Raw genomic sequence first — 26002 nt, 5'->3', positions numbered from 1 at the left:
AAAAAGTTTCAACATCACCATCAAGGTAGAAGACACTGAGACAAAGAACTTTCTGGTAGGTTTTCCGTTGACTTGTCAATTTGTTGTGTTTGAGTCCCTTTTCAAGCGTCTCAGATCCAGACATCTGCTCGGATCTCTACGCTAGCCAAATATGAGCTCTGAAGCAAACAATGGCCGTCATCGCTCGAGCGACCGTCTGCTGCCGTTAATTCCAGGACGGCTGCTCATCAAGCCGCAGATGGCAAACGTGGCGCTAGCTGGGGGTGGGCCGTCGCCCCGTAGCTTCGGAGCGGAAGGAATTTGCGGCACGATTGCGAGTTGCCGCACGCCGCCTTGTTGTTGTTATTGCGCTCGATTCATTCCTGGTGTGCGCGTGCCGATGGTGACACAAGCATCTGCTTGTCAAACTTGTCGTGCTCTGACCAGCCAATCAGAAGATTGAATCCCATGAGGATGAATTGGAAATTGCCGTCCCCCGAGTGAAAATAGTTCAGAGACTTTTTTTTTTGTCGGTGCGTGTCAAAACTCGGCGAGCCTTTTGATGCCGAAAGCTCGGCCGGCCCTTCAGGTAGTCTGGGTCAAAGGTCGCCCTCCGACGTGGCCTTTGAGGAATTCTGCGAATGAGTAAAGTCGAGGTTGCAAAAACTTGAAGAAGACGAAAAGGAGCAAGTCAAAGCAAATCTGCATTTTTTTGGTACTATTTCTTGACTTGGGTTGAGGGTTCGTATCCGTTTCACTTTGTTTGCTCTCCCGCCGGAAGCAAATGTTCTGGTTCACCTGCCACTTTTCACTTTCACACCGGCGGTTTTGCCTGCAACGCCACGTAAATCACTGGCGCCTTTTCTTTGCCACTTGAAAGCATTCCTGCAGCCGCTAGCGCGCCGGCGGGTCAGCGTTCATCTTGTCCCTAACCCGGTTCACCTTGTTCCCCGCTCATCTCTCTCTCTCTCTCTCTCTCTCTCTCTCTGTTTCTTTCTCCTCCCCCTTGCCGGCTCCTCACAAATAGACAGCGCCGCTCCCTCCTGGCGCATATTCTGAATGGTTTGGAGTGTCGGCGCAGGCCCCCGGCAGCACAGAGGGGGGGGGGGAGGGAGGATGCCGACCACGCTGGGGACGAGGGGCCCGCTTGGCAGCAGCGCCACAGGACTCTTTTGCAGGTGAGTCCTGACGCAATGGGCCCGTTATCCACATATGAGTGAGTCATTGAAATAGAAATTGCTTCTCAAGATTTGTGAAGTGCTATTGCTCAGCATTTTAACCCGTAGGTCATGGGTCAATTTGACCCGTTAAGTGTCACGAAATCAACATTTAGCTCTCCTCCTGGCTGAATTTGACCGACCCACGTCGAGTCACGTGATTTGGGGATCTTAAAAGCAAACGGGCCCAGTTGGCCATCCGCGGCCTTCTCGCGTCTATCGGAAGAAGCCCAGATCAGCGCCTGGGAGCTTCCGTTGCGGGTTTCCCGTGCTTCACCCAAGCGGCGGAATTCAGCGAGTAGCTTCGGGGCCGAGCCGAGCGCGGTTGTGACGAAGGCTGCACGCTTGGAGGAAGAGCGGTCGGATTCCTCTGCGGAGTGATGTCACCGCCGTCAAACAGATCCAGACACGAACCGGTCGGGCTCCGACGCCAGATGTTCAAATGCGGCGGCGGCGGCAGCGCACTCTGACTCAAGGAGACGACGCTGTGAAGTTGCCAGGATTACAAGCTACCCTTGTCTGCTTTTCTCCCTTTCAGGTGAGCTGAATGCCAGCGCCGATTCTTTTATCCCCGTGCGCTGACAAATTGTGGACATGAATGACAATGGAGGTTCCGCCCGCGGCGACACCTCCCAGACATCCATCTACGCTCTGGGACAAATTGGCCTTTTCGCCACGCGGCGCTGTCAACAGCTGGCGGCGCCTCAAAGCTTCAATACGGGAACTGTTGAGGAACTTATCCGTCAAGACCTGAACTTCCAGGAACATACAACTGATGACCTCGATCTGGCGGAACGGATTCCTAAAAGAACGGAGGACGACGAAGGACAGGCGTCTGTGGTGCTCGGAGACGCACCTCAAGTTCTTGCTTTTTTCAGCTTAGCTCATGATCAGCGTGGTCCACCTCCCGTCCAGAACCGCACGGCAAATGATCTTCTCCCCGAGTCTGGACGCCGCTCACAGTTGGAACCCAGACTCGACGGACTCGAGGACAGTTGTCTTCGTGTCCGCCAAACATCACGGGATGAGCGCGCAAACTCACTTAATTGGTGCCGAGGAACCCGAGAACCGCCCAAACGCAAGCAGAACTGCGCCGCCTTCTCGGACTACGGCGAGAACGGCGACTACGGCGGCTCGGAAGACGGCGAGTCCTCAGACGATGACATGTTCCCGGAACCCCCGCTGAGCACGGAGTTCCCGGCCAAGCAACGGCCCGGGAGGAAAAGTGGCAAGAGGCGGAGCTACTGCGTTGCTGGCCCCTCAGGAAGCCATATGCGTGCTTATGACGGAGAGGCAAAAGGTGGTGACAAGGAGGTAGGAAGCTGTTGATTGTGTGATCTGCAGACACTTTCATTGTTGTTTTAGTTCCATTTGTAGGACGGACGGAGAAGGAGGCCTCGCCGTCCCCGTCCATATGTGCAGTCCTTCTCTTTTTGTTTTTTTTGGATCTGCACACACAAATGGGAGCAGGTGTGAGAAGATAGCTTTTAAATCTTCTCCAAGGCTTGTGATGTCCAAAAAGCCCTGCAATCTTTCCCCTCAAGGCTGACGCGCACTCTTGTGACCTCCCAACGGATAAATGGAGCACCAAGGACGGACAGATGGACGCACGGACGGACGATTGCAGGCTGCTGTGCCGCCGCCGCCGCCGCCGCCACTTTTGGACAATCTGCAAAACGAGTCTGACATTTTTGGGGACAAATAAGTGAAGACCCCGAAAGAGTGAGGAGGCATCCGGCATGTTTGGCACGGACTGCATGTGTGGGAGGGCCACCTTTCTTTTTTGTGTGTGTTGGGGCAGGAATGCAAACATGTCCGATGCTTTCTTTCCATGGGCAGCGGCACGTCCTCCTCCTCTCCGCTTCTTTACGGGCCCGTGAAAGCTTTGACGCGCTTATCTCCAAACGGCACCAAAGTGTCACGGCTGCAGATAAGGCGCAAATTCCGAGAGCCGGCCGCTGTTTTGCAAATTGCAATCGGAATGTGCGGAATCCGCCCGCCCGCTTTGGTGTCAAGATGAGGCGAAAACGGCTGCCTTTGGCTCCATCTTGGTGGCTTTTCCACAAATTGTTTCTGTCAAGAACACCCCTGACTTTTTTGTCAACGTCTTGCTCAGTTGGCCTGAAGAGCAGCAGCACGTCGACGCATTTATGTCGTGCAGTAATCGCTGCGACCACAAGAGGGCACTGTTTACTGCCAGCAGCTTCACCTCCCCTCCCTCCCTCCCTCCTCTGCCCTCCCCTCTTGACGTTGGCCTTTTTCGAGGAGCACATTGGGAGCGGAATGTACTTTCCGGCAGGCGTCCAGGTAGCCTTTAGAGACTCCATGGTGATCTCGCTGGGTGGCTGGCCAGCCCACTCTTCTCCGCTCTTCTCCTCTCCTCTCCTGCTCCTCATTTCCATGTGAAAGACGATAGTGTCGCCCCTGACAATGTCGACAATGTGCACCGATCAAGTCGGACTTGGCCGGCCAATGTGATAACGCCGATTGGTAGCGGGACTTGTTGCCACGGTGCCCGGATGGACTGATGGAGACAGCAAAATGTTTTTTTGTTGTGGCTCTGCGGAATGCGTGGGATTCTGGGAGTTTGCAAAGCTTTTCCGTGACTCGACGTGACTCGAGGGCTTGGTCGGTTAGCCGGCAGATGTCAAACATTTGCTTGACAGAGCTCAAACGTGGTCCATCCGCTTGCTGACGTTTCCTCTGCATTTTTTGGGACTGACTTACCTCCTGCTGGGGCCCAATGTGGTGTCAGTCAAACAAGTTCCAAACTGCATATGTGTGTGTGTCACATCTCCTCCTTTTGATTTAGGAGCGTGCACATCTTGAGGCCCCGCTCTCTCTCTCTCTCTCTCTCTCTCGTCTGCGTGAGGATGTTCTATTTATACATGCGTGCGTGTGCGTGAGGCAGAAAGGAGGGAATTCCACGAGTGTCCTCATGTCTGGAGCCATCCTGCCTTTTTGCTCTTTGCCCCCCCGAGAGAGCCAAGCGGCGGAACGGATCGCATTTCCATGAGAACCGTTTCAAACTCACCAGGAAGCTTTTTCTTAGTGTTTATGTTTGCAAGTGAAGAGGAAGTCACTCAATACGAAAGTTTTGCCTTTTCAAGATAAGCATGCCATCATATTATTGTCAGATGGACTCATCAAGTCACATCATAGAAGAAGAAAGGGCAAGAGTTGATGAGACGGGAATACTAACTTTTCATGCCTATGAGTTCTGACGTGCGCCTGGATGTCCCCGCAGCTCAAGGCTCCCTGCTCCGACTCCATGGGCCAAGTGATGAGGAAGCTGGAGCAGCTCAACCTGGACATTGAGGAGGCGCTGAGCGCAGGCTCCTCCCCCTCTGACACGCCCTGCACCGCACGCAAGAAACAGGTGAGCCTTCCTTCCTTCCTTCCTTCCTTCCTTCCTTCCTTCCTTCCTTCCTTCCTTCCTTCCTTCCTTCCTTCCTTCCTTCCTTCCTTCCTTCCTTCCTTCCTTCCTTCCTTCCTTCCTTCCTTCCTTGTCACCACCCAGTTCATCAAGCACTGGGACTGAATTGAGCTTGCTCAGATTCCTCACAAGCATCTCGTCCTCTTCTTCTTCTTCCAAACAAGAGGACACTGCCATCTTTGTCTGACTTGTGTGCTTTTGGCTGGGTACGTCCTCACAGCCGGCCATTGTGGCCGTTTCGATACGAGTCGGGTCGGCCGAGGTAGCGCCCGGGGCACAAAAGTCTTCTTTGGTGCTCCACAGAGGAGCTCTTGTGCGGCTTCCTCCTCGGCCGCTCGGTGCCTGGCAGGCATGTGCGGAACAGAAGCGGCGCCCCGCCATTCAGCGCGGCGGCCCCAGACGTCTTTACTGGGCTGTTTGACGAGGTCATCGTCACTGTCCTCTCAAAGGAGCATCCTTTGTGCGCGCCTTCCCTACCGCAGACGGTGACTTCAAGCTTTTGTGGGTCCTATTCCGGTCCGGACGGACAGACAGACAGACCGAGCGAGCGAGCGAGCCACCGAGCGAGCTACGGACGCTCAATGTGGCTCTGATGTCGTTTCAGCGCTCCGCATTGAAGCAAAGCCTGAATGAGCGAGGCGGGCGCTCCGGCCAAAGCGGCTCTTGTGTTCCTCGCCGCGCCTCCGTGGGAACCAGAGGAAGAAGCAAGAAAGCGGTGAGTTCTGCTCCAACCCGGTTTTGACTCGCCATCCCGATGTGACCGTGTCACTGCTACTGTCAATAAAATTCCGTTTTGTTTGGATGTGGAACCCGAGCGAGGCCAAGTAGCAAATGTGACTCTTCAAGTGAACTTTGACCTCTCAAATGAGACGCCAGCTGTCGCTTCAAGCTCGAAAACGGCGAGTTGAAAACAGCTGAGAATGTTTCGGGGAGCAGAGCGCCGGATTCCGCCGTGTGTTTGGGCCCGGGAGATTTTGTTGCCGTAAAATGCGGGAAAATGTTCTTCTTGTTGTCGTTACGTAAGTTCAGGGCGCCGTACGACAGCGGGAAGCGGCAATGTGATACAGATGGGCTTCGCTCTCTGGCGAGATGTTTTATGGAAGAATTTGGAGGCGTTTTTTTTGGCACCTGCCCTTTATGTGGGAAGAGAAAAATGGAATGCGCCTCCTCTAATATGCGTGGCGCTCCCATTTGCTTTGGACCATTGATTTTTTTTCAAATGGCCGCCAAGAAAAACGTGATGTTCCATGTGATGAGAAACCCAAACAAATCTCATTTCAGCTGACTTGAGAAGCTTGTCATTGATTAGGACAGAAATAATATTTTTTTGTTTCTCTTTTTCAGGTTTTCAACAAGATGACAAGGGAAGCAGGAGCAGGTAGGATCAGCTATCGCTAGCCTTTGCTAATGGCCTTGTCTGCTTCTATGGTTAGCATCACCATTTGATGAAGCCCTTCAGTCATTTATTTTCATAAAATGGATTCTTTTCTTCATGAATTTATTCCAAACACTTTCTGCCGCGTTTTGCAAGCGTATTTGTCGCTACGCTAACACTACGTTTGTCCTTGCCTGTGCAACTGCTATTTATGTGTGCGTGGATGAAATATGTAGCGTGACCCAGCAAAAGTGTAAATCTCGGAAACACGTGCGTTGAGACCACCGTCGAATGGCGTCCGTACGTTTGTCAACATAGCGGAGATCTTAGCGGTGAAAGCATACTCATCGGCCACTTCATTAGGTACACCCACGCTGTTGTCCTAATCAAAACGAGTCTTTGATAGACTCCATTGCCGTCATTTCCAGTTGTTGCTCAACATATATCATAAGTCTACACACCCCTGCTGAAATGCCAGCAGTTTCCCATTGGTCGCCAGGCGTGTGACATCACCAGCTAAATTTATGATCATGACTGTGAAGGGGGCCGCCGGCGTTAAGGCACTATGAAAAATTCCACACATGGAAAGATGGAAAATGACTTGCGCTTTCCTGAGCGCGGAGGAGGCCAGCGCACACAGCGAAAAAAAAAAAAAAAAAAAAGAGGCTGCTAATATTTCGGGACTTTTTTCCTCAAGCTTATGCGCTCGTTTGTCAGAGTGGGAAGCTTTTTTGGCCAGCACAAAATCTTTTCACTACAGGTGGAAATGTTGCCTCAAGGTCGCAGAAAGCAATACGTTTGCATTCAAAAAAACTGCTGAAAAGATTCATATTGATTTCAAACCCCAAGCTAGGCAGGCACATTTAGCTTTGGCTGCAAAACTTATTTCTGCCAACTTCCTGTTTATTGCTCAAGCGCGCGCGTCCACTTCCTGCAAGTTCATGTCAATGACCTGTTAGTACAAGTTTAGTCATCTGTGGGAAGACACTTCCTGTCCGTAGAAGCTCCCTTAAATTGGCTGGATTTACAAGCAGTCCAAAGCAGGTGTCGGAGGTTCTCGTCAAATGTTTTTCCCCTCGCGGGCCGACGCCGCCCGAGCCGATCGGGCATTACATGCTTTGTCATTCAGCGGGACAACGGCCACGTACGCTTGTCACCACGGCTTTTCGTTCTTCCTCGGGCCCCCTCTCCGCACGCACGTGCACGCACACACCCCTGCGCCGCTTTCACTGGTGGCTCAGCTCAAGTCGCAAACAAGCCAAGATGAGAACTTACAAGGCTGACTTGACCTCCGGCAAAGCGAGTGAGAAGAAACCACCACAAAGGTGCTCAAGAAAACAAGATTAGGGAGCACTTGAATTGGCGGCTGCCCCCCCCCCCCTCAACCCATCTAAGCTCAAACCGGTTATGCGCCACATGTGCGGCTCCTCTGGAAAAATGACCTCGACTAGGGAATATATGGTCAGGAAATTTATAGCACATGCCTGGGACGAGTCCTCGGGGGCGTGTACGCTCCCCGAGCCCCGTTTCCATTCCAGCACTCTCCCAGGCCCAGCCCAAGTGCGACCGACGCAAGCGTGGAAGAGAAATCACTTTTCCACGCAACTTCAACTTACTTCATTTCATTCTGGACCACTCAAGTCCATTGGAACAGTCTTGTGTTGCATTCCCAGGCCTGTTGGATGTTTTCTCTTCTTTTCCTGGTGTTTAAAAAAAAAATCAAATCATTTCTTGGACAAGTGATCACTCCCGTGAAGTGTCCCAAAGCAGTTGACTCCCATGAGAAAGCAGCCGCTTCGCCGCCATGTCTCGAGTAAGCTGTCCCGAGTAACCTGAGCTCGGCTTCACGCCGAGACGGCACGCCGAGCTCAGCAGAGTATGGCTCATCTCGCACAAGGTCAAGAGCCGCTTTTGTGTAGGAATTAAGGGTCACTCCAGCCCTTGACCGAGAACTATGGGCCGCCGTGGCCCTCACAAGACCAGGCTAGAAGTTTGCGCCGCTGGCTGGCTGGCTGGCTGGCTTGCTTGCTTGCTTTTTCGGCGAGCGCAATGTTGTCACAACACAAGTCAACGGTGCATTCTTGCTTTTAAAGCATTGACCTCATCTGATCCAAGCGGCCCCAGTCGGATTGGAAAAAAATGAGCCGTTCAGAAGATAACCAAAGATTTGAATCGTGAAAGACTAAAATGAGGTGCTTGGGGGGATCACAATACGTTCCACAGAATGGCGTTAAGGCGGAGCCTAATTCAGAGTCTTTTACTTTGACCTTTTTTCCAAGTAGTTGAAAAAATTACGTTTCTCTTTTTCTCACAGTGTGCGTAATTCCGCCCCCTCGGCCCACCATTCGCACATGGATTTTCAACATTCACCTGACAATGATACATTTCCCACAGTCAGTGAACGCATCACGACGATGAGGCTCTCTCTCTCTCTGTCTCTCTCTCTGTCTCTCTGTCTCTCTGTCTCTCTCTCTCGCTCTCTCTCTCTGTCTCTCTGTCTCTCTCTCTCTCGCTCTCTCTCTCTCTCTCTCTCTCTCTCTCTCTCTCTCTCTCTCTCTCTCTCTCTCTCTCTCTCTCTCTCTCTCTCTCTCTCTCTCTCTCTCTCTCTCTCTCACGCACGCAGGCACGCACGCTCGCACATCTGGTGGGAAGCGTGAAAGTCGTTTAGCATGATTTCTTTGCATTTGATCCTTGTGATGAGAAGGTTTTAACTCTGACGTGGAGCCACAGTTGTTTTTTCGGACATGCACCGCCAGAGAGAAGAAGCCTTTTGAAAGTTAACCGGGAAAAAAAGGGGGATTTCTTTTCTTGTTTTTTTATTTTTTCAATTGCATCAAGTGGCCGGAGGACTTTTGCGGGGCAACATTATTTATCATGTCCGAGTGCGATGACGTCTAAAGGGACGTCGGCCACGCTGAAGCTGCGGCGGTCCTTTAGCGAGCAGCTGCGGAGCTCCACGTCCAAAGCTTGGGACTTAATCTGGAGGAATGTCCGCGAGCGGCGGCTGGCAGGTCAGTGGAAGCCCCGAGCGAACCCGGCTTCTTGCGCACGAGCTGCACCCCAAGACTGCAGGGTTGCCCCCCAATAAACTAAAACCGTTTACTATAAGACGCCGTGGCATGCTATTAAACACGGAGACTCCGTATTTGACAATCGTGTGGAAAAAAAAAATATATATATATTTTAAAAATCGACGTTTGGCAGCAAAAGCGTTTTTCATTGACTGCGTGTATCCAGCTGGCATGTTATTGATGATTGCAAACGCTGTTTTGCTTTTTTCCTTACTTGTAGCAAACTTTGGAAACGTTTTGTGTGTAGGCGAGTCCAAGTGTGGGCCACAGGGTGGCGCTAGTGCGTTGTCTTTGCATTGGAACGCGTTATGAAAGCTATTTTTAATACTGTATCGATTTTCCTTTTCGATTTTGTGCAGAAAAAAAACATTGTGTGTGCACTAGTGTTTGTCCATGAAATGTTGGTGGTTGTGCACAGGCACTCTCAATTCATGATGGATTTGTGTGAGCGCTGTGACCATTCCAGCTGGGAAAGACTCCAGCTCACTTTTGACCCTAATGAGGATGTGGGCTACAGAAAACCGGGGGGGTATCTTCAAGTGTGACGCAATCGCCCGAGTAGCAAGTCACACAAGACGTGTTCACGTGGGAACTGCACACTACGAGGAGATGAAGTCATGCTAATAGAGTCCAGATGTTGCATACCATTCGTCTCAGAGACCCTTTACAGGGGAGAAACTTCTCCAAGAACTCCGTTTTATGTGCACCCGAAACCAGGAAAGGTGAAAAGTTGAAAAACAAACTCACAAATTCCCCATTTTTAGAGGGAAGAAAAAGGTTTTGCTCAAATTCAGCCAGATGATCGAGATGAATTTATTTCATGAGCACGCTCGCTTGTCTCTCAAAGCATCTTCCCGCAATGAAATGAATACAAATTGGCACGGAGGCAATATTGAAGAAAAAACCAAATTCACAACTCACTCAATAAGTAAACAGCACATTTATCACAGAGGATAAAGAATATATGCCTGTGAGGATCGTTAGAATATCTGTCTAGTGTCTGCGTTAGGTTTTGCATCGCGTGTTAGCATTGAGCTAGCAGCTTGGCCTTGACAAGGCAAAACTCTTGATCTGTAATTGTATACTCCATTTTGAATACACCACATTTGTAAATGAGCATTGACCTTCCTACCTTAGCGTCACAACAATTTTAGGATTGTAATCAAAAAGCCGGATCGAGTTCCTATTTATCATATATGAGCTGGCGGTGCAGTCCGTAAGACGATAGGCACAACACGGCGTTGGAATGCCTCCGTCTAGACGTCTAGCGAGGAAGTAAACACGGGAGGAGTGAGTCTGGGGGGGGGGGCGGGGGGGATTACGTCCCATGCCCGTGCCATTTATTTCTTTTTTTAACCTGTGATTCCATGAATGAAGACAGGTGTTTGCGCCCCGCCCAATGAAATGACGCCATCAACGGCCGCTTGAAAAAGCAACTCCACCCGAGTGTTTGTGTGGTGCCGGGGGCTTGCTTAATCCTCGGAGACCTTCATGAAAAGCCCTGAAGTGTGCTGCTGAATTGTGCCCTTTGTGAGCTTAAGATGGACTGGATTGATGGGAGGGGGGGGCGGTCTAGTGTACAGACAGGGCCTGTGTGTGTTTAAGGTGCCGCTATGGCGCCACGCTGAGACACAGGCGGGACTGCGGAGCACAAAGCTGCATCCCGGGCGGCTCCGGATGCCGCCTTTAATACAGGTGTGAGGGGTTCCGGCGGGAAAACGGAGAAAGGCACAGGTTCTGTTGAGGGCCTTGGTGAAAATTCATTCAGCCCCTGAGGGCTGGGAAGCTTTACAAGCCACTTTGACTTGGCAAGTGTAAAGCTGGTGCTGATAATGTGAGGAGACCTGCTGAGAGCCCGCTGGAGCTGAAAGATGTGTCCTGACTCGACAAGTTGGGCGGATCCAAAAATAGAAAGCGTCAAACAAGACAGCACTATTTTTGAAAGGCACTCCTTACTCACTGGCTCGGCATTCCGGCCGGCCGTATTTATATTTCCCTCCCTTCACACAGACTCTGGATTCAGCTTTGCGACATGGGCCGGACTCCCGCGGCCTCCCCGCCATTGGCCTCCCCTCGGGTCACCTGACTGTTCCCGCCCCCCCGCCTTCCCTCCCGCCCGCCTTCAAAGCCGTCCCACTCGGCTCACTCGAGGATTTTCGCACCTCTGCGTGAACAGTACCAGGCACTCTTGTTTGAAGCGGAGCCCAGCATTTGTATTTTTTTGTCTTCCTCATGTTTCGAGAACTCCAAGAGTCCTCGGGCAGCGAGTGCCTGGGAAGCATGACCCCGGAGAGCCGGGACATCTACCTGAGGATGGACCACCGCCGTAGGCGCTCGGGCTACAGGCTGGGACGGATCATTGCCAGGCAGCAGCTCCTCAAGAGGATAGCCGGAGGTAGGCGGGAGGGCGGGGGGCGGGCGGGAATGTCACTCCCACGTGGCTACAGTCGGGCTACTCTTTGACCATTGTCGCTTTTGTCACTGGTTCTGCTAAAGTCCCGCGGCCGTGGGCCGGCCGGCCCAGCGCGTTCCGGAGATTTGCACAATAAGGAAGAATTTCCTGTATCATATGGACTAGATCCTGTTGTCCTGCAACTGTCCAAACAATTCAAGTCAAAGGTTTTCTGTGTCTCTTTGACAAGGAATGCCAATGCTGAAAAAAATTCTCGTCCAACTCCAGCGCTTGTCTGAACGCTTTCCAGGAAGTTTCCATGGAAAGACTCTGGTCCAGATTGATCATTTGCATGGAACAGGCAGGTACCCAGACACTTTTGAAGGCCCATCAAGGAGTCTTCAAAAGGGCTTCACTTTTCCAACTCTCACATTGTTTGCTTGGGAAGGAATGAAGGGTGAGTCCTTGTTGTGTTCCTTTTCAAATCAGCTGATTGTCTGTGGCAAAAGGTCGCCTCCGGTCCAGCGTGTGCGTGCTTGCGTGCGTGCGTGCACGCCGACAAACTTGACCTTCAGCCAAGAAGAGGGTGTAGCGGGTGCAGTAAATAATTGCTATTGACTGACAATACAGAGGAAGAGAAGTCAGCGTTATGTAAGGAGGGAGGGAGCTGTAAACACTGATACGGGATGAGATACGGACGGCGCTTTTACGAGGATCTGACGCGCCTTTGCTCGACTTATTCTTTACCTTCACCTTGGGAATCGTTAGAAAAGCCTGAGTGGCCATTGTTTCTTCTTGTCCCACATTTGTCTGACATTTCCACATCCTGTCAATGGAATGCGTCCCGATACTTTTGCAGCATTCTTTCCAGTCACGCTCAGCAGCTCCGCTTAGTCAGGCGCCTCACGTGTTTGGCCGCTGTATCGGACACGCACGCGTTGCCGTTTTATCTTTCCGGGGCAAGCGGGCAAGTCGCGCCGACGCCAAACGGGCTCGGATGGCAAACGCACAAGTCGACGGCCGCGTTTGGCCCACGCTGGCTCGGCCTCACCTGGCGGACGGGAGGAAATGATAACTGTAAATACTTGTCAGCACCACTGTGTACAGTCAGCGCACGCAGGTTGGCATAAATAGCGGCGGCGGCATTCCAGCCTTCTGTTGACATAGCAGGTTCAAAGTGACAAGGGGGGTGAGTTGCCCGCCCGATTCCAGCTCTGCATTTCTATAATTCAAAACAACCTTGCGCGTATTTATTCGTGTCGCTTCGTCGTTGCAAACATTTGCCGGGGCTGAGCGGGTGTCCATTATTTGCACATTTCCACAATTGGCAGAAGGCCTCGGTCTAAGTTTTCAATGTTCCCCTAGGGGGCGCTACAGCATGTATTATTGTGGCGGCGTGTCCAACTTGAGAAGCAGCGGAAGTTGATAGTGGCAGTTTGGTCCTTGAGCTGGGAAGGCTTTTCTCTGCCGCTCCACCATTTGCCACACAAATACGGAAGGCAGGCAGGCAGGCAGCATGCAGTTTGTTGTTTCATCTTTTATTCATGAGGCTCGTTGTCATGCAGATTTTTATTTGCTGCCTTCTGAGGCATCCTAAGTTGAGAGAAAAAGAAAAAAAAGCCATTTTGACAATGTGATTAGCTTGTCGTTGGCGTTTCTGCACTTCAAACGCATGTGCTCCAGTTTTTTTTTCCCTCTTTCTCCCCTTTGAATTCACACGAAGTTAATCACAGCGACCTTTAGGATGTTCTCTCTGCATGTGGTTTTCATGCATTTTTGAAATGAGATTGATGTTTTGGGGGGAGGTTCAAGTGTCTAAAGTAGCCATCATGATACTTGTCATAGTAGTAATTCCTGGTTTGGGCCGCTAGGTGGCAGACTGCGTGCAGGTCAGTGCAGTGCAATGCAGTGCAGCTTGCTCGACATGTGCAGGCTGATGAATGATTGACTTGAGTGCACATTTGCCAAATGCTCCATCTGCCCCGTAACACAAACGGACGGTCACACATGAAGCGCGTGTGTTCATTCGGAAATACTGAGTTGCGCAACACGTCTTGTTATTTTATCCTCCGTGGTGGAAAGTAACTCAAGTTGAGACGCAACAACAACTTCAACTCTCAAGGCGCTTTGCTAGAAGTTGGTCTTACGCGTGGGCGCCCCCATGCGGTGGATCAGAACAATTGCGCACACGTAATAAGAGTTCCTGCGGCGGGCGGCGGGCGGGCGACGCTTTCTGCAGCAGCAGCAGCAGCAGCAGCGGCAGCCTTGTGGCCGTTAATTAAGCGAGGGGGCGCTTTTATGGCGGAGTTCCTGAGAGGGCTTTCTCACGGTGGGGGCCCTTGTTCTGATGTCGTCGCCCCATCCCATCCCATCCCACCTCCGGCTCCCCTCTTGACTCTTCCCGAAAGAGGGAGGCGACCCCACGCTGTCCGCTCTGGGACTGGCTCCAAATGAGATGGAGCTAATGGAGAGGAGGTTCTCTCTTTGGAGTGTTTTTCCACGCTGGCTGTGCTGTTGACAAGCGTCCAGCGCCGCTTGACTGTTTCCATTTTCCACGAAATGCCATCGGCGTCAATGGACAGGCCTTCAAAAACGGCAACATTGTTTTTCACAGGGAAAAAGAACAAATGTGTACTAGTTGCTACTATTTGAAAATGGTCAGGGTCACAGGGCCAAACGCAAAATGGATGGCGTCATAGCACTGCTTTATATTTGTGCTATCTCTTGAGAAGGTCATTCAGATTTCAATGGGCAAAGAAGTGAATTTGTGAGGCTTTTGCGTGGGTTTGATATTTGCAATGAGCCGCAGCCCCCCCCAATGTAAAGCTGCAGAGATGGGCTCGGCAAAAGACTGGAGTCCACCACTGTAGTAGAGCAGCTAAAGCGGAATGTGTCCTTTGACGCCGTTTGCGGTAAAGTCCAGCAATCTTTACAATGGACAAAGGCTGCTCGGGGAAAAACATGACACAGTGAGCCAGTGTCCAGCCCGCGCTGGCATTCCACCGACATCAAGTTATTTATTCATCTGCGCACAAAAGACAATAGTGGAAAAGGCAGCGATAAGGCCACAAAGATCAACAGCCAATCCCCGCTTGATGTTTTTATCACCAAAGAAAGCAAATCCTTGCCATCAAAACGCTTTCGGCTCCAGGGGGAAAAAAAAGCCTCTGCGTCATATCGCCACTTTTGTCCCGGAAAGTCCAACTTGGGGGATTTTGGGACCTATTCCGAGCATGTTTTGAAGATGGCTGATGCTTTTCCAGCCATGAACAAATCATGTTTGCATAGCTTTGAATTCATAAAAGAATGAAAATAAGACAATTTGGATCTGATGGAGACAAAATGCCATTTGAACTTCAAGTCCTGTTTCGGGTTTTAAAGCCAAGCTAGTTTTCCAGCTCGCGTTGGGAGGCACCACCATGAAAAATGTTCCTCCCTCGTGATCTGTCTGGGTGTCCTTGAGGAGGTGAACCAGAATGTTACCACAGCTGCGCCGCTCTCGTTTGGATTCCATACGGAACCCCGGAAGGAAAAAAAACAGCCTCCCTCGGGATGACTTTTGACCCGGCGCGCTTTGGTCAACGACAGCAGCACGCAGGCGGCTGTTGTTTTCTCTCTCAATCAATCTCTGTGTGTGTCGACAAAAATGGTTAGCCTAGCGTGGTTAGCATCAAGACTCTCGCCTAAACGTGCAGCCCAGAAGTGAATCAGAACGGCTTTGTCGCTCTGTCGTCCCGGTAACGTGGCCTCGGGCGGATGCTTTTAAAAATGGGCGCCTGCCTCTTGTAATCAAACGGGAAGTCTGCGGGTGATTCAAGGTGGGATGTGTGTAATTACTGCTGACTCTTAGTGGCATGATTGAAGCATTGTGCTTGCCCTGTTTGATGGCTCAGCGTCTGCATTAGCATCGAAGAACAAGAGTGTTAGCGACCAAAAAATTGTTTCAAAAATCAAACAAACCAAAAAAATCTTAAATCCAGATTTGATGAAAGTGGGTGTTTGCCAAGCGCCACCTGGTCTGGACATGACAAGTGTGCCATTGTGGCGCTTGTCTGGAGTCCCGCCGGGCCGTTAATTAAAAGCCAAGCGCGGCAACATTCCGACGCAATTATTTGGCTACCGGGAGACGCAATCAATAGCCACGTCATGTGTTTGACAAAAGTTAACGTGACATTCTTTTGGGCCATCGGATGTTGTTTGTTTTTTTGTGTGTGCAATTAGCATCATAAAGACGGAAGACGAGCTCAGCTTCGGGCCCTCGGCCGAGCGTGACGACACCTCTAGGCTGGCTGGCGAATCCTCCTCCAGGTGTTTTTGATACAGACACTGCCAGTCTGTTGTTTTTTTGTTGTTTTTTTTGGGACAGCCGCGTCTGAGTGATTCACTCAGGTGTCTGGTTGCGGAGGAGGGACTGGAAGAATGGGCCAGCCAGACAAGTTGAGAAAATACAACACAGAGCGCTTTGATTTCAAAGCTACATTTTGAATTTTGAAAGTATTCAAAAAGATATTGAACTGTTTCTTAAGAACTCTATTTAAAAAAATATATCTTTTTCAACTAACCTGTATTTTAAAATATAAATCATTTTAATTCTTCTAAAAACAACTATTTGATTATTTTGAATCACAATTATACTATAAAATTTCATGACATATTTAGAATTATATTAGAACATTTAGGTCTCGGTTTAAATGTTTTATTCCTTAATACATCGTGTAATATATTTCAATATATACATTTTTAAAAAATATTAAATTTAATTTATTATCACTTTTTTTTTTTTAAATAAGATGATCATCAATTTTATTCATTTCAAAATGATGTTTATTTTTGAATAAATGTAGATTTTTATTGTTTTGAAACTCATTTTTATGATGGTAAAACTACAATTTCATCCAGATTTGTATTGCCATTGGTGTTTGCAAAGCGCCACCTCATCTGGTTTTTCTTTTCTTTTTTTGGGACAGGTATTTTTTCAAGTCTCGTCTGAGTGATTCACTCAGGCGCCTTAGTGGGGGTGCCGGGGGTGGGGGGGTGGCAGATTTTCCAAGGGTCGGCGCAGTTAGCGCGTATAAATCCGAGCGGTTTGTTTTAGAGTGCTTTTAAAGCTGCGAGTATTTATTTTTAAACGGAGCGCCTTCGTCGTTCTGTCTGCACCGGGCTTTCTTTATAAGGCAGTTGTCTTTTACAAGAGTGAAATGGCAGATCGGGGCTCCATCTGGAAAATTGCGGGACGGCCATGTCTTATGTAATCGCATGTGTCTGCATGTTGAAAAGGGAAAAAAAAAAAAAAAAAATGCTTTTCATCTCAACGTGCAAATTCCAAGCCTTGTGGCCTTGCCGCCTGGCCTGTGGACTTTTTGTCAGCACACGCTTTTCCTTGTGTGCGATTTGTCACACCAAAGTCATCACTCTCTCAGATGACACAGATAACACGCTTCCTTTCATTGGTGGACTCCTTCCAGACACCACCAAGTGTGACTCACAGCTGCTGACACTTTATGTCATACTCAGCCGACCTAAGAGCCCCCCCCCCCCCCCCTCGGAAGAACTTGTGCACCCGGCGAAAAACCGCACTTGGGTCAAATAAATTTTCCCGAGAGACAAAGCTCTGATGAGGTCATCGAAAAGATCCTGGAGGGGTCCTAGAATTCCATGGCGATGGCAAAAACTTGGCCAGTGGGTTGTCTCGGGTCGGCGGAAAAGGGGGTGGGAGGCCACCGCAGAAAGGGGGCCGGCTCGAAGGAAAGATTTAGTGTGGGGACCGGGATCGGCCGGGGGTTGAGAAACAGTACAAGAAGGAGCTCAGTTCAAACTGGCCGCTGCGCTGAGAGCAAGCAGGAATGCGGCCCGGCCCGGCGTGGGAATCAAAGATGCTCCCGCTTTGCCTTGACTGATATAGGATATAGGAGGCAGCCTGGCTATATGATGAAAATTTCCCGTGAGTACCAAAACATTTACCAGGGGTCAGTGGGAGGGGGGTCGTTGGGTGACCACAGTCTATTTTGGTCTCAGAAGGGAAATAGTTACTGGACGTTCATGCTGCGCTAGTATGCTCTTGGAAATGAGAAATAAATAAAGTTTCTCGCTCAAAGGGAGACTTTGATTGAGAGGCCCACACACACACACACCAATGTGTAAAGGTTCCATTTTTTGTCTGTCTTTGTGAGGTTGAGGCAAAAGCTCTCCTGGAAGCACGTCGCGCACGTCGCGCACGTCGCGCACGTCCAATTTGACTATGGAATTGCGTCATAGCAACGTTGCATAATATTGCCATCACAAAAAGAGTCGTGCCCTCCCTCTCTTTGGTGCCGCGCATCCCGGGAGGGAGGGAGGGATCATCGCGGCCCGTCCCGACGAGTCCCCGTTTCGGCTTTTGTGTAACCCGAGTGGACTGTACGCAGGTTGTGAGCAAAGTGGCTGTCGGTGAACAAATACAAGCTCTCATTCTTTGGCACGGTGCCTGCCCTTGCCCCGCCGGGGCCTTTTATCCGTGGGAGATTTCCTCGGAGAGAGGATGAGAGGACTGAATGTCTCCGTGTCGCCTTACAGAATGCCAAACACGGAGGAATTCCCAGCTCGGGTTACTCTGGGGCGGAGGGGGTGGGGTTGGGATGGGTTCTTGTGGGGTGACCTGGAAGAATATGGGATGGGATACGAAGCACCTGGGAGGGAGGAGGCTGAACAGAAGCCGTCGACCTCCCACCGCCGCAGGTGTGAAGGCTGCAGATCAGAACGGACCTCGTTGACGGGGTAAACATTGGACTTTTTTTTTTTTAACATCATCCAAGGACGTACGCAGAGGTGGGGGGGAAGTGCTAATATTGACTCAGTTGTCGGTCAGGGTTGGAGAGCAAAGTCACTTTTCATTGATTGGGTCGGCCGTCATCACGGGCATGTGAAGCGACGCAGGTGACACTTGGACAGCGGCTGAGTCGCTGAAAGCGCTTTGACTTGCCGCTGAGCTGGGCCGCTGAGCTGGGCCGCTGAGCTGGGCCGGGCCGGGTCGCGTCGGTAAGCAGACTGCTCGCAAAATATCCTTTGTCTATTTAGGCCGGCGACGTATAGTGACAATTTGGAGCAGAAATTCAAATTTGTCTTTTGACCGATTGAGTCATTTGAGACAAGATGGTCGTTGTGGCAGTTTGTCTGCTATTGTTGACAATGTTCTCAGGTCTGGCTTATTTATGGATGTCCAACAATATTTCCACTTCTCACCTAAATCATCTCAAACTTGAACGAGATACATTTAATGCTAGTTTGGTTTTTTTCCCCCGTATTACTGGATCAATATTGTGTTTGCTTTGGCAGTGGAGCAGCGCGAGGGCATGTTTCTCAGCCATAGCATGGCAGTAAATAGCTGCGTTAGCATTCATGGGAAGGCGCCAAAACGCCGTGTCAACAGCAGCAGCCGGGTGCTTCATATTGTTTGCTCTCGACGGCGTGTCGCTACCGTGATCCTCGTGCTGCTCGCTTTACGCCTTTTGACCTTATCAAACACGTAAGCACGGGATAGGGAGCGAGCCCTGTCACAAATAACAAATGACTCGCTCCAGACGAAAAAAAAAAAAGAATACATTTGAAATCTTCCAAAAGGAATGGCTTTGAGTGTATTGCATTTGGTAAAGGTGCTCCGGACATTGTTGTCCTCATAAGCTCGGCTAAATATAGCTCATAAGCTAGGCTAAATTGAGCTCAGCCATAACCACTCAAGTTTGTCTCTCTGTCAAGTTGAATCGCTGCAAGAGATTTCCTGGTCACGGGCTATGAACAAAGTAGCTTGGAAAAAAAAAGTCCAAACTTTTGTCTGACGTCGGCAGAACGCTGCTTTTTACGACAGCTCATTAGCCGCTACGGGTCCAAACTAATGAAGTGTCTGGCGAGTGCTTTTATGAGCAGCGTTTGACACGCACACGTAAACAGCAGCTTGAGCACAAAAGATAGCTTGTAAAGTCCGTCCTTTCAACCAATAACAATCCCAAAACCTCTCCTTTCATCGTGTTTGCAGAATTGGAGGCAAAGGAGGCGTGCGACTGGCTGCGGGCCGCCGGATTTCCCCAGTACGCTCAGCTCTTTGAAGGTAAAACTCCCGAGCTCGTCACAAAGCGCAAAAAGGCCGCCGGCAACCTCAACGGGTCCTCTTGCCAGGACCTTTTGAATGCATTTGCAATACGTATTGCAAAAGTTTCTCCTCCACGTTGGCAGCTCGAGGCAAAAGTGAAATGGCTTCGTGAGAGGAAATCTGCTAAAAGCCAATTTCTGCGCAGCGCAGATCAAATCCACGTCGCTTCAAAAGGCCAAAAAACAGGCCGAGCCTTGTTTGAGGCCGGCCTGCTTTTCATAAAGACTTAATGACTTTACATGAATGCGGATTCTGGGTGCCATCCACCCAGTGACGTAAGAGGAGACCCGCACCCGGCCCGATACTCGGAGCATGAAATGCCAGCGTTAGCTTCTGGGGCCTCTTTCCACGGTGTCAAAACTCTCTTCTAATGCCATTGTCCTGTCGACCTTTAAGATTCCCAGTTCCCCATCGACATCAGCCCCGTCAAACGAGACCATGACTTCCTGGACCGAGATCTGGTGGAGCCTCTTTGCAGGTAAAATGCTGATGTTGAAAATGCTCGCAAGTCCGAGTGGGAAGGCTCATAAAAGTTGTTAGATCAGACCCGGCTGCAAAACAAGTCACAGAGATTTCAAGCTGAGAGCTGATTTTATTTTTACAACGTCAAAGAGCATTAAGCCATTAAAAGCGTGGTTCAATATGGCTCCATGATGTCAGAGCTTCTCTTCCAAGAAGACTTGGAAAACAAAACAAACAGGAAAAGAAAACGCGCTGGGGTCGCCACGGTAACCATAGCGACATTGGATAGGGGAAAAAGCCCGAGGAGCGCCTCTTGACGTAGTGTGACTCTAAACAGCTCGAAAGCAACTCATCGAAATTCCAGAGTGGCCACGAGGACAAATGGAAGAGCCGGCCGGCCGGTCGGCCGGCCGTTCCAGCTGCCAAGCTTCCGTGCCAGCGCTATGGCAACAGCGGCTAGCAAAATAAATAGCGTCGCGCCCTTTAATTGGGCTCCATATTTGACGCATGCCCTGCGGGATCCCCTTGCTCAGAAGCTTCTTGTTTCAGCAGCCACTTTCCAGACCTTCTGGATTGGGAGGGTGGGGGGCGGCCATCTTGGAAATGCTCCCTTTGGCCAAGGTCCCGCTATCTATGCTAACAGTACTGTTTGGCTAACCCAGATAACGTGAGAGCCTTTGGTGTCATTGACCCATGCGGCAATGGTATGGAAAATAAAAACAGCTTTCATGTCAAGTAAACAAAAATGATAAACAGTCATGGGGGGGCGGGGGGATATTTTTGAAACAGGCAGCTAAAATTGTATCTGATTATTTGATTAAATGAGCCGGGAACCGATTCAAGCGGAGTTCTCATGAGATGGCCACGTATGTATTTCCTGTTTTTCTTTTTTCTTCCAGGCGACTCAACACCTTAAACAAGTGCGCCTCCTTGAAACTCGATGTGAACCTCCCAAAGAAAAGAGTAAGCGGGCTTGTCTTTGAATAATTCAGACGGGTTTCAGATGGCTTTGAGCTTTTTCCACATTTGCCGCCTAAATTTAGAGATGATTCCTAGTTTGATTCCAATGAAGCGGAAAAGCAACATGCCAAGACGTCCTTCCAATTTTTTAATCTGCGGCCCACTTTGAAATATCGTCTGCGGTATTTGTGTTGGCACGCTCTATTTGTGGCCAGGAGCGCCGTTGACTCATGTTTCCCCATTGCGTAATGTTATTAAGTCCGAGACGAGGCGAGCCGAGCGGAGGCTTCCTCCCCGCGGGTCTCGCTCATTGTCCTTCCTGCTAACAATGACACGCTGGCGGTAATCCGAGAAACGGCGCCCTAACCTATTTAGCCCGTAAATAGCTTTCCCGACCGAGTATGAGAAGAGCGGACGCTCGTTAAGGTTGTTTACGGACGGCATCCGTTGCGCAACGGCCGTTCCGACCGATGAGGTTTTGTGTCTTCCGCCAGAGCGAAGACTCGGATGAAGAAGACCTGTTTGCCATCAGTGACAAATGGACCTTTGAATGGAGCAGCCGGCGCTGGTCCAGGTTGCAGGACATTGACAGTCTTCTGGGAACCTTAGATCTGTCCGCCGGGGACACGGCGCCTCTCACGAGCGCCACCAGCAGCGAAAGCCTGCTCACGGACCTCAGCGAGCCCGAAGTATCCTCGCTCCATAGCGAGAGCAGCGGGGGCGGAGCTCCCCGGGGTCTCGACCGCGAGGGTTCCGAAGGCGACATGCCGGACTTGACGCTGCTCGCCATGTCCCACATCAGCCGCTACGGCTCGCTGCCTCACAAGCGCGGCAAGACGGGTCGCACCCGCGCCAAAGACTTCCTGAAGCGCATGGAGACCTTGCGCTCCCGGGGGGCGCTGGCCAGGGGGCGGAAGCCGCTGGTCATCGGGTCGCCGGTGCTGCAGCGGGAAGCCGCCGGCGCCCTCCGGACGCTGCCGTGCGTGGACGTGGTCAACGGAGCTCAGGAGGTTCCCTCACGGTCCGGCAGCGAAGGCAGAAGCCGCTCCAGCACGCCAAGCCTCCAAGAGCGCAAGTCGTCAGGCGGCGGCGGCGAGCACAAACGCAGCGGCATGTATTTGGAGGACGTCGACATCTTCTCGGGCAACCAAGTGGCCCAGCAGAATCGCATCAACGAGTTCTGCTCCTACGAGGACCTGGTGGTCCATATTCCCAACGACCACAAGCCGGGAACCTTCCCCAAAGCGCTGTCCATCGAAAGCCTGTCGCCGACCGACGGGGCCTCGCTGGCTTGGCGCTCGGACGGCGCCGGGCTGGTTTCGTGCCGGCAGGAGGCCCGGCCCGCCGCGCGCCGCTACTCCCGAGGAAGCCGCCTCAGCGTTTACGACAACGTCCCCGGCTCGCATCTCTACGCCAGCACCGGGGACATCATGGATTTGGAGAAAGAAGATCTGTTTCCTCACCTGGATGACATCTTGATGCACGTCAGCGGACTGCAGCAGATCGTGGACCACTGGTCCAAAAACCTGTTGCCGGGCGGGGACGGGGTGGCTAGAGGTGATCCGGCGGGCCTTCAGTCCTCCAGTCAGATCACGCTGGACTTTGAGGCCGATTCGGTGACGGAAAGCCAGACGACCACGCCGGGCGCCGGCGACGGGGTGTCGCTTTCCGACATGGACGCCGCCAGACTCGGGGAAAGGAGAGACTCGGGAGTGGGGGCTTCCCTCACCAGACCCAATCGGTGAGACTCGGGCCGAAACGACGGCGGCGGCGGGGCGGCGGCCGAGACTAACTCTGCCCCTTTCTCCGCAGTTTGCGATGGCCCAGCTTTCAGATTTCCAATCGCCTCAGCCACTCGGTGGCGTCGTTGCAGATAACCAACCAGTCGGCGGGCCAGCTGAGTTTGTTACAGAAGTTCTCGCTGCTGCGTTTGACGGCCATCATGGAGAAGTACTCCTTGTCCAACAAACACGGCTGGACCTGGTCAGCACCTTTGTACTGGACCGGAGAGTCCCGGAACCAAACGTATTTGACTCTGATTTGCTTTTGTGTCTCCCAGGGCAGTTCCAAAGTTCATGAAAAGAGCCAAAGTGCCCGACTACAAGGACAAGAAGGTTTTTGGCGTGCCGCTTCTGGTTCACGTGCAGCGTTGTGGCCAACCGCTGCCTCTGGGCCTGCAGCAGGCCCTGCGCTACCTGAGGAGCAGCTGCCTGGACCAGGTCAGCCTTGCGTAACCTCGCCGTGTCGCTTTCTCGTAAACAATGACGTGCGGAGAATAAAAGCGCGACGCCTCGCTCTCCTCTGATTTCGCCGTGTCTTTTTGTTCGGCTGCTAGGTGGGACTCTTTCGTAAGTCGGGTGTCAAATCCCGAATTCAAGCGCTAAGGCAGATGAACGAAAGCTCCCCGGACGACGTCAACTACGACGAGCAGTCGGCGTACGACGTGGCCGACATGGTGAAGCAATTCTTCAGGGATCTCCCCGAGCCGCTGCTCACCAGCAAGCTGGGGGAGACCTTTCTCCACATCTACCAATGTAAGGTCACCCACCGCCGCCGTCACGTGCTCGCTCAGCCGCCCGCCAACATCCGTGTGTGGAAACGCTCAGACGTACCCAAGGACCAAAGATTGCAGGCCGTCCAGGCGGCCATCATGCTGATGTCGGACGAGAACCGGGAGGTACTGCAGACGCTGCTGTGTTTCCTGAGCGACGTGACGTCCTCGGTGGAGGAGAACCAGATGACGCCCATGAACATCGCCGTGTGCTTGGCACCTTCGCTCTTCCACCTCAACATCCTCAAGAAAGACAATCTTTCCCCGAGGTAAACGCCCAGCGAGCATCCTCGTTCGTTATCTCAAATTCTATCGAACTTAGCGCAGTGACTCGGAGTGCCTGTAGATGGCGACCTGGCCTTATTTGCTTGCTGTTCCCTTCAGGGCAATGCAGAAGAAGTACGCCAGCGGCAGGCCGGACCAGAAAGACCTGAATGAAAATCTGGCGGCGACGCAGGGTCTCGCTCACATGATCACAGAGTGCAACCGGCTCTTTGAGGTACCGCCACCGCTCGCTCGGCGTTTTGGACGCTGGGACGACGGCTCTCCTTTGCCCGTCAGATCCCTCACGAGATGGTCACGCAGTCGCGCAATTCATACGTGGACGCCGACCTGCGCGCGCCCACCTCCGACGAGCTCTTCAAGCCCTTGGAGGACGAGAGCGGAACGCACCAGAACCATATGGAGGCCAGACTGGAGAACTTGCTCAGAGAGGCCCGGGAGAAATCCAAATCCTGGGTGTCCTCCAGCAGCTCCGATAACACGGAGCTGCACTTCCAGAAGGTGGGCATGGTCGATTTGGAGCCGGACTGTCGTACGGGTCCCGCCTTTGACTTGGCTTCCGTCTGGCTCGCAGGCGGGCGACGGCAACCCGCTGAGACGCTGGCGGGTGTCGGTGGAGGTGGAAGCGCCGCCGTCGGTGGTGCTGAACCGCGTGCTGCGAGAGCGCCACCTGTGGGACGCCGACTTACTGCAGTGGAAAGTCTGCGACACGCTGGACAAGCAGACGGAGGTCTTTCAATACGTCCTCAACCGGATGCCGCCTCATCCCAGCCGAGACTTTGTGGTTCTCAGGTGAGCTGCAAACGGAGCACACGTTCTGTTAGCTCACGAAACCAGGAACTGAGCCATTTCTTCTCCCAAGGTCGTGGAGGACAGACTTACCCAAAGGCGCATGTTCCCTGGTTTCCGTCTCAATTGAGCACGAGGACTGTCCTCCCGCCGGAGCGGTGCGAGCTATCGTCCTGGAGTCCAATTACCTGCTGGAGCCCTGCGGCTCGGGGAAGTCCAGGCTGACTCACATTTGCCGAGTGGATCTGAAGTAAGCGATGGAGCAAATGCGGCCGGCCGCGCCAAGGTCTTACTCGACTGACTGTTGTCCATTTGTCTTTCAGGGGAAGAACTCCGGAATGGTACAACAAGGCCTTCGGCCACCTTTGTGCGGCGGAAGCCGCTCGTATCCGCAACTCCTTTCAGCCGCTCATGGCAGACGGTCCAGAGACTAAAATTTGAAACTCTTCTCCGTCACCCACCCGTCCCCAACTAAGGCACAGTTGAATGAAATGTTTCTTCTGCTCCTCGGCATTTGCACAATATCAGAGGAGGACATCTTGGAGGCGTTTTTACTCAGCGGAGAATGAATCATCCTGCCAAATCGACTGGATATGCATCACGTTGTATGTCTGTCGTAATGTACAATGTCTAGGACATTGAAGGCCTCATCAGCTTCTGAGAAGCGTGTACATCATCGTGTCAAGATTTAAAGATATCTAATTATTCTTATTGTAAATCTGTGAATATTGCGTGTGTGTTTGGGAAGGGATCAATGCTATGGTCATTTCCTTATAATGTAAAAAAAAAGTCCTCCTTCCAAATGTAAGCTGGTTTTACTTCAGCACTGACATTCATTTGTTTTTGTTCAACTTGGACCTCCTGTGGTTGTGAATGACTTAAGGTTTGACTTGCTCATACCTGCTTGTAGGGTACCGCTCCCATGTGCTGGTGACAGCAAAGGACTTTTTTTTTTTTTTTTTTTTCAATAAAGCTGTCAGGATAATGAAATTGGTTTGTTCCAGTCTTAGATGCAAAGCAGACCCACATTCGTCTTTCAGAGTATGCAAGTAGAGCAATTAGCGTCGTTCAAATCTTTTTCCAATTCAGTGGAGAGCGACCTCTAGCGGTGATTTGCACGGTTACAAGTTTAAAGTCATTTTCCAAACACAGAAGTTTATGTTAAGTTTAAGGATTTAAGTTCTAATGTAAGAGTCCAAAGTTCGAAATAAGAATGTTCAAAATAAAGTGTTATCTTCTAGTCGTTACAAGAAATAATAAAAATAGAAACTTCAGTTGATGTTCAAAAAATCGTGATGCTCCTGGATTTAAATCGGAATGAGAGAATGGAGTCGCTGGAATTCATTAGCCGCTGCAACGTGACACT

General features: G+C 51.3%; 1 protein-coding gene across 5 annotated transcripts; it reads left to right on the top strand.

Annotated features, from left to right (window-relative positions):
* The first annotated feature begins 1753 nt into the window (after positions 1-1753).
* On the top strand, positions 1754-25600 carry stard13b (StAR related lipid transfer domain containing 13b). Of its 5 annotated transcripts, XM_085916165.1 has the most exons (17): positions 1754-2510; positions 4444-4575; positions 5237-5347; positions 5977-6010; positions 19479-19550; positions 19989-20070; positions 20954-21017; positions 21509-22755; positions 22827-22997; positions 23074-23233; positions 23350-23548; positions 23621-23834; positions 23950-24064; positions 24127-24348; positions 24422-24639; positions 24710-24886; positions 24960-25600. In XM_085916165.1, the coding sequence occupies exons 1-17, from the start codon at positions 1791-1793 to the stop codon at positions 25075-25077; spliced, it is 4056 nt and encodes a 1351-aa protein (XP_085772291.1). In that variant the 5' UTR covers positions 1754-1790; the 3' UTR covers positions 25078-25600. The 5 variants fall into 5 exon arrangements, with proteins under 5 accessions (XP_085772291.1, XP_085772293.1, XP_085772295.1 ...); XM_085916167.1 differs by lacking the exons at positions 1754-2510; positions 4444-4575; positions 5237-5347; positions 5977-6010 and adding exons at positions 8649-9018; positions 11321-11473; XM_085916169.1 differs by lacking the exons at positions 1754-2510; positions 4444-4575; positions 5237-5347; positions 5977-6010 and adding an exon at positions 8649-9018.
* The last annotated feature ends 402 nt before the right edge of the window (positions 25601-26002 follow it).

This window comes from Syngnathus leptorhynchus, chromosome 7 (genome assembly GCF_054491065.1).
Source record: "Syngnathus leptorhynchus isolate UIUO chromosome 7, UIUO_Slep, whole genome shotgun sequence".
Lineage (NCBI taxonomy): Eukaryota > Metazoa > Chordata > Actinopteri > Syngnathiformes > Syngnathidae > Syngnathus > Syngnathus leptorhynchus.
Note: the sequence above shows the minus strand (reverse complement) of the source record. Positions and strands in the feature narration are given on the sequence as shown.

Excerpts from the sequence above, each read along its gene's own strand:
- stard13b (XM_085916165.1), top strand. The coding sequence starts at position 1,791 with ATGAATGACAATGGAGGTTCCGCCCGCGGCGACACCTCCCAGACATCC. Across the intron at positions 20,071-20,953 it reads CTGGTGGAGCCTCTTTGCAG|GCGACTCAACACCTTAAACA; the intron begins GTAAAATGCTGA and ends TTTTTCTTCCAG. Across the intron at positions 24,640-24,709 it reads CGAGACTTTGTGGTTCTCAG|GTCGTGGAGGACAGACTTAC; the intron begins GTGAGCTGCAAA and ends TCTTCTCCCAAG.